Source organism: Vipera ursinii, assembly GCF_947247035.1.
Source record: "Vipera ursinii genome assembly, chromosome: 2".
Classification (NCBI taxonomy): domain Eukaryota; kingdom Metazoa; phylum Chordata; class Lepidosauria; order Squamata; family Viperidae; genus Vipera; species Vipera ursinii.
In genome coordinates, this window is record NC_139513.1 from 247,432,805 (window position 1) to 247,445,367 (window position 12,563).

General features: G+C 36.1%; 1 protein-coding gene across 2 annotated transcripts in view; it reads right to left on the reverse strand.

The window, feature by feature from the left end:
* FER (FER tyrosine kinase) overlaps positions 1 to 12,563 on the reverse strand; it is a 146,152-nt gene that overhangs the window by 125,181 nt on the left and 8,408 nt on the right. For both annotated transcript variants that reach the window (XR_014491071.1, XM_083351497.1), the window contains exons 2-5: positions 6,832 to 6,929; positions 3,409 to 3,678; positions 1,454 to 1,627; positions 734 to 833 (exon numbers count right to left, since the gene is read on the reverse strand). Coding sequence is in view for 1 of the 2 variants with exons in the window: in XM_083351497.1 (XP_083207623.1) it covers positions 734 to 833; positions 1,454 to 1,627; positions 3,409 to 3,615 (481 nt within the window). In the remaining variant the exon portion in view is untranslated. The remainder of the gene's footprint in view (positions 1 to 733; positions 834 to 1,453; positions 1,628 to 3,408; positions 3,679 to 6,831; positions 6,930 to 12,563) is intronic.

Genomic DNA, 12,563 nt, shown 5'->3' on the forward strand with positions numbered 1-12,563 from the left:
TAGAGAGGGAATAAAAGAGGAGTGGTAACTGAGAAGGGGACTGAGAGGTAAAAAAGAAAGGAAAAAAGACATTAGTATTTTTGAAATAAAATATAGGATGCTAATTCTTGTGAGAAAATAAACTATAATTTTCTAAATAAGCATTGAGTTTTGTTCACATTAAGTCTTTAAAAATTTCTATCGTATTCTGTTACTCATAAAGTATTACTGCAAAATTTTAATTGTTCGTACTCAATAGGCTCTCTGAGTAAATTTATTTTTTTTATTAATTAAATTTATATGGCTACCCATCTCACAGGAATCAAATGAGAAGTAGACTGTAAAACCCAATGCTGCCAGGAAAAGAATAAGAGAACAATTTTAGAACTCTTAAGTTTATTATTTAGGTGTAAGGAAAACAAGATTCTAAAGTATATGACTTTGGCACATATAATTTTAAGCTATAATGCATGAAACTATGTCATTTATAAAACCTAGCTTATCATTCAGCACTATGTGTCAATCCAGTTACTCACTTATTCAACAATGGTTGTGATAGTTACATGTCAGGATGTATACTCAGCCTTTTGCAAAGGAACTCAAGTTGGCATATATAGCCCTTCTTTCTGCTGTTCACTTAACTAACCAGTACTGTGTCCACCAGTTGTATTGCTTCTGTAAATTTTATCATGTTCAAAGGTCTTAGGGCTTAAACCAAATTTAAATAATATTTTGATTGCCATTATATACCTACCTTTAGTTAATGCTTCCTTGTATTTTTCTTTGGCAGAGTTTACTTCCTTAATTAATTGTCTATAACTAGATTTTAATTTTTCCAATTCAGTTTTTGTAACCTACCAAAAAAAATAGAAAAGAAATTGGCATATCAATACATATTATGAGAGATTAGACATTATCTGCATAACCAAGCTGAAGCATGGAAAAATCAGTAAGGGAACATTTCATTTCCTTATGTGGGCCCTATTAAGCAAAAGATTTGGGAGACAACACTTGAGTAATTCCGTGGATCATATTCTTGAGACAAACACCCACAACAATGATTTTGTTAGGAAACAACACTCTGCAGCAGGGGCCCATCTGTATATTCTTACAGTAAAAGGAGCTGGGTTGGGATTAAAATTCTCTCAAAATAAATTCTCTCATTCTGAACAATGTAAGTGATGAAAACATAATTTGACTTTTTTTTCTTGCAATAAAGCTTAAGAATGCTGCGTTTTGCAATGGCAACTTACTATAAGTAATGTTAATATTGCTTGGAAGTAATACTCCATTCCCATTTTTAACTTAGAAAAGGAACCGTTATTTCTGTGCAGATTTTCCACATACTTTTATATATTTGTTTACAACTAAAATGTAGAAGTTAACAAGAATAGACAGTCAAAGACAAAAATGCGAACATATTTTCAATGAATGAAATGTGCATAATCATTTAAAATATACTTTTAAAATATACCTTGAACATCTCTGCCTCAATTTGCTGGTGAACACCTACATAACTCTTCTTTATCTGCTGTTTGTCTTTAATCATCACAGTAAGTCTATGTAATGGCCCAGCATTCAAGTCTTCTGCATGTGTCTTCATGATCTTGCTAAGCTGCTCTGTTTGTTGCACAATGAGCAACCATGACTTAAAAAGAGATGAGAAGTGATTTACTATTAGCTTAGAAATCAAATATATGAATGTCAACTTTCCAAAGATAAGACATATTTAAGTATTTATTGGAAGAGATCACTGTACAGTTAGTTGGATTACTAACATACCTGACTATACTTAAGGACTCAAGTACAAATAGCAATTCAAATATAGAGCACAAAGACAACATATTTTAATGTACATAAACACTATTCTATATAAACATTGGAAAAAAGCAATTCTCAAAATTACTGATTACATTTATACAGCAAGTATGAGACATCTGAGAACAAATAGTTAATTCCAATTTTAAAAATACAATTACATAATATTGGTATAATATCTATTTAGAGTAGAATTCTCTAAATACCCTAAGTTTTATTTTCTTAAAGTAATTTTGGCTCATAAAATAAATCACATATGAAAAGCAGCGATCAGAATAATAAGTAAAATCTGAAAATTCCAATTCATTTTTAAAGTTGCCTGTCCAAAACAGTTAAAAAGAAAAAGAAACTCTCATTCTCACTGACCATTTGCATACCCTTTTCTGCCCAGCAGCAGCCACTTACCTCCTGCCAGCCTGCATGCAAGCCACCTGGGTTTCACTTAATGACCCAAGATCCTTGGTTAGCAATGGCAATGGGGAATGCAAGGATTGCTGTTGCTACCCAATGCAGTCACATGTTGTCACATTTTACAACTGCATCACTTAGGAACAGAAATTCTGGTCCTCGTTGCCATCGTTAAACAAAGACTATCTGTATAACCTCGTTAGATGCATCTCAATTACCTCATATTTGCACATTAAGATCATGATCAAAAGCTTTACTTCCAAATGTTGCATCATACATTCTGATATGCAAAGAGTGGAAATGGAACATGCAATTATCCATGTCTTCTCCATTCACATACGTTAACTTGTTAGGTGAGTTTCCATACCTAGCAATTTTTTAGATATTAATTCAAGCGATTTTACACACGAAAGAGTATTATTGCAACTATGAATATAAAAATAAATTTATCTGTGTCAAAAAATGTTAATAGCATGGCTCAAAGTAAAGCAAAGTAGCAAATTAACACTTTTATAATGTTAAGTAAAATTGCCAAGTATTGCCAAGTTGTTGATGAGGCTAACATTTAAATTGTACTAAATTAGGCCCACTGGAACACCTAAACTAGATAAGGGATCCTCACTAACAAACACTTCTTCAGTGACTGTTCAATCTTATAATAGTGCTAATGAGTGGTACTTATACCTAGTCCTCAGAGCTCCAGTTGTCCCACAATCACAAGATTGTGATCTACACATTTGAATGCAAAGTTAATGGAGAAGTTGGGCAGAAAGTCATAAATGACAAAATGTGCTACCTTTGCTTAACCACTGCAGTGATTTAATGATGGCAACCAAGAGTGCTGGAATTATTGTTGCTAAACAGATATCATACTTTACATCCACCTCATTTGCAACAGATACTCTAATTGCTATCGTTAACCAAAGACTATTTGAAACAGAAATTTCAGAACGGAACTATATGATTTATCCCCAGAATCCACAAAGAAATTCTCAAACATAAAACAAATCAGGTCCCAAACCATTAAGTAGTTTAACATCAAGGTGAAGTGTACAGAACTCAACAGAAACCAAGAAATTGTATCCTTAAAATTGCAGTCTTAAAATTATTGTGTGTGTTTACCACAGTGTTTGTAAATTTGTAGATCATTATCAGATTTTAAGTTTACTCACTTTAAATTTAAATTAAATTACATTTTCTTACCTTTGCTACGTTACTGACATAATCCAACTGTGATGTATTCTCTTTATCAACCTGACTGCAAAGGTTCTGTAAAGTGGATGCATATTCTTTGTCACTTTTTATTCTCATGGCCATAAATTTCTTCACAGTTTCCAATAGCCGTAACTCCCAATCTTGCAGTTTTAGCAAAGCTTCATGAGAATACTTCAGATCATTTCCAAACCCCATCTTTTTTCTTAAGGCACTAGATTTATCAAGGGCCACTAGTAAAAATTATTTTTGCCAGTACATCTGTAAACATAACAAAATAATAACAAAGGGCTATTATCATGTTTGGTCACACAGTCATGTATGTATGTATGTATGTACATTTATATTGAAAGAAAGTGACTGGTCTGAAGATACCCAGCTGGCTTTCATGTCTAAGGGAGGCCCAGAACTCACAGTGCCTTGTTTGTAGTCCAGCACCAAATTGGCTGTGCATTTTGTTACATAAGCATTCCCAAAGAAGACCTAAGGACAATTATAGAGAATAGAGAAACATTCCCTTTTTCATTCACAAAGCAATCGAGTGAACTAACCAGGAAATAAAAGATCAAGTCTCTTTCTTCATCATCAGATCTGACTGGAGGGGCTTTACAGTGGAGAATCTTTGTATTGTAGGGGCTCCGTAGTTAGTTTACAAGCTATTTTAATACATAATATAGTTTCCTTAGCAATCATGCAGAGCCAAATAGTACTGTATGCGAATGATAGACAAACAACTGTTGCTTAACCAATTACTGGTAATCCTTGACTTACAACAGTTGCTTAATAATAATTTAATTTAATTTAATAATTTAATAATTTAATTTGTATACCGCCCTTCTCCCGAAAAACTCAGGGCAGTGAACAGGGCAATACATAATAAAAAAACAAGATACAAAAATTAAAAAGTGATTAAACAACTATGCCCGTAGTAATTAATACATATTAAAAGTTAAAACTAATTATAAAAAACCCTACCCCATCCCGTCAGACCAGGCCAGCTTGTTCAAAAAAGGTTTTGAGATCACGCCGGAAGGAGCGAAGGTCGGGGGCCATCCGGAGCTCGACCGGTAAGCGGTTCCATAGGTCTGGCGCACCCACAGAGAACGCTCTCCCCCTGGGGGCCACCAATCGGCATTCTTTGATCGGAGGCACCCTGAGGAGGCCCTCTCTGTGGGAGTGCACTGGACGGAGGGAAGTTGACGCCAGCCGCAGGTGTTGCCGTAGATAATCCGGACCCATGCCATGTAGGGTTTTGTAAGTCATCACTAACAATTTGAAGTCATGACAGACAAAATGACCCATCCTCAAAGTTATGTCTGCCACAGCCCCCTCCCCCTTTGTGGTCACATAATCACACGTTGGACACTTGACAACTTGCTCTCATTTACGATGGTTGCAGTGTTCCATCGTCATGTTATCATAATTTGTAACTGTTTTTGCTGGTTAGTGGCATTTTTTTGTTGGCTTCTGGCAAAAAAATGCCCATTGAACATACTGGATTCACTTAACGACCACATGATTTGCTTAACAAAATCAAGCCCAGTCGTTGTAAGCTTCAACTTACAACAATTCCACTGTGGTCTTAAGTTGAGAACTATCTAAAACCAGCCTGATTTAGTGTAATATATTAACCCAACCACTGTTATAAGATGGCATCAGGAAGTGCTCCAGAAAGCAACCATACCTGAACACATAAAATATATTTTGAATTGCCTGTAAGCTTTCAGAAGACAATTTTTAGCAAAGATATCATGAAGTTAACTATATGAAATGCTTCTTTTAAAAGAGTTCTTTTACAGTAATTGCTTGGATTTCTTTATAGATCTAGAAAATTAACAGAATTGATTCTGATTTTTCTACTGACTATCTACTGGTAAAAGCAAGCTTTTTGTGCAGTGCTATGGTTCTCCTAAATGGGTGGTGGGAAAAATTCTCAACTTAGAATCTGATTTGTGTCACTGCACAATCAATTCATGACGATTTACAATACTAAATTCCCCCACCAGTAAAATGAATTAAACCTAACATATTAACATATTTGTAAAATAGCATGACAACAAAATGACAATATTCTTATGAAAACCAAGATAAAAGCCCGTCTCCATCTCGTTCATGTCAGAGACCCACTTTAAGGTGCCTCTGCATTGAAAGGATTAGCTAGTGACATCACTGTTGCCTGGAGCACACCCCTTGGGGCTCTTTTAATGTCCTCATCAAGGAGCTGGAGCAAATGATGGGAGCTCACCTCGCTATGCAGCAGATTCAGGTCTCGAACGTGGGCTTGCTAACCTCCAAACCAGCACCCTAACCATGTGAGCCACTGCGCTCCTAAAGCTGATCAAAATTAAAGTCATATAACTGATTTGAAGCCAGACAGCCCAAACTACATGCAAACAAAAACTTGCAACTTATTTGCATTAAAACTACAGTCTATTTATTGTGCTAATCTAATAAAATTCATTTTGGTGGCTCTTCTCCCTATATTTTTATTCGAACTTGGAACTGCAAGATCTGTGGTCAAAATTCTTCTGATAAAGACAAGATGGTTATTTGTAAAGTTGATCTTTCCAATTCTGCTGGTTCTCAGACTTTTGCAAAATTCTGAAATAGGTTTGAGTTTTGAGTAGTTCCAAAATACTGCATAGAAGCACCTGGTTATGAGAAAGGTTTAAACCATACTATATATTCCATGGTGCTGGATGGTTTTTCTAACAGTATCCTGTCAGCCCCAAACAACTTGGCTCTGAATCCATAAAAATTATATTGTTGCATTGCAATGATTAAAAAGGAATTAAAGATTAGTGTTCCAAACATTATTTTGATGAACAATTTTTAGTTAATAGGTCTCAGATTGACATTACTATGAAAGATGCTTTCTTCTTAAATGTCATTACTGATTAAAGACCATCAATTATAATTCTGAATATTATATACAGATACACACACTCTATACAAATATGTATCAAATGTAATTATTTGACTAACAGTTGTTTTCATTTGAACACAGAAACAGTGATAATTGAATTATAAGTGCATTACATTGTTTAGATTAGAACAATGCCAGAATTGCAATTAATCATATTCCTTACTATGCCAATATTTACAATGTGTTATTGTTTTATACAGAATAGCTGCTCATAAAAGAATGTAAGTGGGCTGTAAATACCTTTATTAGCAAGATTCATACATGTATGAGGTGATAAAAATACTGAAAGATTTTACAGAACAAAAAGACAGAACTCAAATTAAAAATAACACTGATAGTCATGACACATTCTAAAAGGTTTTCTGGAGAAGCCACATATTTATAAACATATGTGGGTAAATGTGCCCTAGACAAAACATTCTATAAATTTCAATGAAAATCATATTCTCTAAGTAAAATAGATAATAGAAAGTCAAAATATACCATACCTTTTATAAAAAGTATTGTTCTGATAGCCTTTCCTTTCCAATGTTCACACCCCTGGTTTCTAACTTAGCACTTCCAGATTTTCTTACTTTATTAAATTCTGCAAAAAAAAAAATGTTATATGATCCATTTGACAAACCATGCAATGTCACAGGTCTTGAATATTATGAGATCCTGATACACAGTATGATGTATAGGTAGTTCTTGACCTACGACCACAATTGAGTTCAAAATTTATGTTGCTAAGCAAAACATTTGCTAAGTGAGTTTTGTCCCATTTTTTCTTGCCACAATTGTTAAGTGAGTCACTGCAGTTGTTAAGGTAGTAAGACAGCTGTTAAGTGAATCTGGCTTTCCCACTGATTGTCAGAAGGTCGTAAAAGGTGGTCACTTGACCCTGGAACACTAGAACTGTCATAAATGTGCCAAGCATTCAAATTTTGGTCATATGACCAAGTGTGGAAAACAGTCATAAATCACTTTTTTCAGTGCCATTGTAACTTTGAAAGCACTAAAAGAATGGTTGTAAGTTGAGGCCTACAGTGCTGAGAAAGATGGAAGGAAAGAGAAAAAGGAGAAAACCAGCAGCAAAGTGAATTATTACAATTACAGCAATTACAATTACAGCAGCAATAGGTGCAACATTGGAAGATCAGGTTAGGGACATAACATCCAATATTCATCTATGTGTGATCACTAGATGACATTGAGATTGTCACAGTTGACAATGACTTGATGGGACACAAATATATTAAATTCTGTGGCAATACTTTTGTGATCTACTCTTTAAGGGCAAAGTCATTAACATTACACTAAAATTCTACATTAAGAGAGTAAAAAGCATAAATAAAATTATACCCTGATGGCATGTAGAAAAATACCAAGTGTCCATATTTGTATAAATCTCAAATACATTATTCCTGAATACATAGGTATTATCAAAACTTAGACTATACCCAATGCATTTTATGAAATCAGTAAGACTTACTCTTGAATAGATACAGACTTGTATTATGAAAGCACAATGATCTTATTGAAGCAAATGTGTGATGAGTACATAGAATCTATTGATTTTCCCTTTCTGAGTTAACATGCAGACCTAGTTTCCTCTTTCTGCTTCCCCTTTCTCATCTACGGGTAATATTTTCTGAACTATCAACCTCAGAAAGTAATAGATTGCTAATAACTTCAAATATTATGAACTATGATCATTTTAGAATTACTACAAATTGACCCATCATTCAAAGTAACATGTCAAATTTCTAATAGATAAAGGGGAGACAGAGTTAGGAGAAGAATGGCTTTTTTATCTAGTCACAACAAGATTTAGGAATTCACTTGAGAGGTTGTAGAGTGTATGTTGTGAAAAATGGTTGGGATATGCAGCTCAAACCTATTTACTTGGAGGTACAGTACCTCCACCGAGTTCTGTGATGGTTATTCTGTTAAAAGATTGCATTTAAGTCAGGTTTCAGGCCTGGCTATAGGACAGAGATTGCATTGTTGCACTTGTGGATGACCTCTGGTTAGAACAGAATATTGGTAGAACAATCTTGGCTCTCCTTGACTGCTTAGTGGCCTTCAATACATTGACCATGGTAACCCTTTGGCCAGCTGCAGAGTTTGTGCTGAGCGACATGGTTCTCAGCTGGTTTGGCTCCTTTCTCCAAGGCTGATCCCAATCAGTGTTGATATGGAGTGACAGACCCAGCCCCTGATTGCTCTCTTATGGTGTGTTTCAGGGCTTAATACTCTGCCCACTCCTGACTAACATCTAAATAAAGCCACTGGGTGAGATCATCAATCACAATGGGTTCAGATATCATAAGTATACTGATGACACTCAACTTGTATCTCCGCAACTAGTGATCCAAGTGATGCTGTTACTATCCTCTCACAGTGTGTGGAGACTGTAGAGCTGGATGGGGGCCAATGGGCTACAACTGAACCCTAGCAAGATAGATGGATGGATGGATGGATGGAAGATAGACAGACAGACAGACAGACAGACAGATAACCTTTATTGTCATTTTTAACTGTGGGCACAATGGCGCACATTAAAGTTTCAAGTTTATTTCAAGTTTTATTTAATTTGTATACCGCCCTTCTCCTTGGTAAGGACTCAGGGCGGTTCACAGGGCATATATAAAAAAGACAATACAAAAATTAAAAAAGATTAAACCCATGCCCAGTTAAAAACAGTAATACAAATCTAGAACGACAAATTAAAACCCATAATTAAAAATGAAATTTAGTTGCTTGTTCTCAAAGTACATATACATAACATACATTTAAACATACTATATATAACATATGTATAGACCTACATCCTTATATATAAGTAACATAAAAATATTAATCACTGTCCATCTTGAATATATTACAGAAGGAGGAAGCTTAAGAGTTCCCAAGGTTAATACTGTATGGAACAAAACTGTGACTGAATCTGGATGTTCTGCTACCACAGAGCCTCCTCCCAGAAGGTAACAAGGAAAACAAGTCGTGAAGAAGATAAGTAGTGTCCCCAACAATCTTACGGACCCTGCTCAAGCAATGCTTACATACTATGTCATGGATGGAAGGGAGGGAACTGTAAATAATCTTTTCACCCATCCTCACCACTCTCTGCACCACCTTCCTGTCTGAAGCAGTGATGCTTCCAAACCAGACTGTGATGCTGTATGACAGGATGCTCTCAATCATCTCTCTGTAGAAAGTGGTAAGGACAGGTGAAGGAAGATGTGCTTTTCTCATGTGACGCAAAAAATGCAGGTGCTGCTGTGCCCACTTCACCAGTATCTCACTGCTGAGTGACCAAGCCAGCCTACTTGTTAAATGCATGCCCAGGAATTTGTTGCTGGTAACCATTTCTACAAACTGAGAGGGTTTGGGTGTCACTCCATTGCATTGGGTGCATGGAGCTTCCAGACTCAGATCTTTGACATCTTTAGCTCTGGACAGGGTTGCACTATCCCATTCAGACCCAACTCACAACTTAGGGGTTCTCCTGGACCCAGGACTCCTGATCAAAGACCAGCTGGTGGTAGTGGCTAGGACAGCCTTTGCACATCTTTAATTTGTGTACCATCTGCGGACTTTCCTGGATCAGGACTCCCTGCACTCAGTCACTCAAGCCCAAGTCATCTCTCATCTGGATTATTGTAATGTGCTTTACAAGGGGCTACTCTTGAAATGTATTTGGAAACTACAATTAGTACAAGCAATCTTTGGGATCCCTAGAATGGCCCATACAACACCAATGTTTTATGAGATATACTAGCTTCTGGTTTGCTTCTGGGTGCAGTTCAAGGTGTTGACTTTGACCTTAAGCCTTCCATGGCATGGGTCCAGATTACTTGATGAAGCATCTCACCCCTTTAAGACAAGCCCACCCTACTCCTGCCAGCAGAGGAAGCCTGCTGGGGATCCCGTCAGACAAGGAACTCTGACAGGCAGGATTCAGAAGAAAAGCCTTCTCTGTTGTAGCGCCAACCCCTCTGGAACACTGTGGCCCCTGGGGTGAGGTTTGCCCCTGCCCTTTTATTCTTCAAGGGCTTGAAGACCTGACTCTGCCAGTTAACTAGGGATCCAAAAAGGGAGTACCACACAAGAGGCGGCTAGTGGACTAATAAGCTGAATTCACCTCCCCATGCGCTTCCTGATGACCCTTAGCGCATCTTTTAAAATTTCATATTATTTTTCTTTTATTATGTTTACTGTTTTATTGCTTTGCTTTTATTATATATACATTTTTCATCATTTTTTTTCCATTTTTACTGTTGTAAGCCACCCAGAGTAGCCCCATGGTGAGATGGGCAGCAAATAAATTTAATAAATAAGTAAATAAATCTGATTGTAACTATTTCCCCTTTACATTTAAAGAGGTTATTGTATTCTGCATATGACTTTTTTTCTTTTAATCATCCCTAGTGGCCAGTAAAAATATATAAAAATCCAGGATTTATTCTAGCTAAATCTCCTGAACTCTAGCTTTAAAAAAAAAAGTTTTTACTTAGCTCTACGTTTAAATTATCCTTTCAATTTCTCGTGTCCTTCTCTAATTCGGTAGCTTCATTTTATCTATTACAAGAGGAAATGAGTAAGAGCTCCACTGTAAACTAAAAGCCAAAATTGTACCTTATTTATCTACCTACAAACTGAAGCTTAAAAAGAAAATAAAACTGAACAAAACACTTTAATTACTATCTAATGAAGCAGCTCTTATCTCTAAATGTACATGATGAAATAACTGCAGTGCTTAGAGGCACTGACTAATGCTGTTTACAACTGCAAGGGAAAACAGATCACCTTTCCAGATTTTTTTAAAAACTTTCAGCAGTTGGGTGTGATCTGAAATTAGGACAGTGAAGACATTTATTTCTCCAACATTTTGCTCATTAATGTTGACAAGGTTACTTGTAAGATTCTCTGCACAGCAGAACACTTGAGGTATATAAGCACAGGGGATATTTTTATCTGTTTAGATTAACACCTGAGAATAAAGGTAAAGAATAAAATTAAATAAATAAAAATATAAACATGTAGTTTATTCAAAAGTAAATATCGTTGTTTTCAATATTATTTATTCTCAAGTATATATAAGTATATAGCCATAGATATGAATTCCAAAAATACAGTTTTGTCATACATAAAGAAAATAAAACCGAACAAAACACTCTAATTACTCTCTAATGAAACAGCTCTTATTGCTAAATGTACATACTAAAATAATGCTGAAAGTAACATTTTCTTATTATTATGGTTGGTCACACAGTTAACCAGATGTTCAGACAGGATTTGGCATTTTTACCAGCAGATTTAGAAGTTTACAAAATAGTAAAGAAGAGGAAGAGAGAATTACAATTTCTGAAATTTTTTCCCCCGCTCCTCTTGCTAGAATTACCGTATTCCAACTAATTTCTTTGTTCTTATTCACAGACTTTTTTATGCCAGGAAATACAGACATCTAATAATTACATTTGGGTGAACAATGTCAGATCATCTGTTTGGACATGAAAGGGAAGGGAGATAACTTTGAATTTCTTCCCTGCTACTCTAGAGTTGAAAGTCACCTGGAAGAATTATTAATGTAAGTCTGGGGAAATAAAAACTGAAATAAAATGCTTTATTTTGAATGGAATAACATGACACACCAAAGACTATTATTCTGAAATAACAGATATTCAAAGACTGGTTGCTAAAGGGAAAAAGTTTTGAAGATACAAATCTAACCAATAAGTATTTAATAAATAAGCCCCAATGTACTCAGTAGGATTTATTTCTGGATACATACATACTGGTTTGTACCAGTTAACTAATTCGCCTACTTTTCTCCTTTAAAAAGAACAATAGGAAAGATTTCAAGTGGAATGTTCCAAAGTCTCTGAAAAGATTGAAGGCTTATTTGTTGAATAATTTTTCATATAATAAACGAATAACAAGCAAACAAAAAGTCGTAAGACAAATTTCCTTAAAAATATTACACCTAGACCACGGGTCAGCAACCCGCGGCTCCGGAGCCGCAAGCGGCTCTTTGAACCGTCTCCTGCGGCTCCCAGCCACCCGGTGAGCGCGCACCTCTTTGAACGGGCAGTGGTGCGCACGCACCTCTCCAAATGGAGAGTGGCACCGCCCATTTGGAGAGGTGCGCGCGCACCTCCCCGAGTGGGCGGAGGTGCGCACGCACCACCCCAAACCTTTGGAGAGGTGCGCGCGTACCTCCGAGCGAACGGGC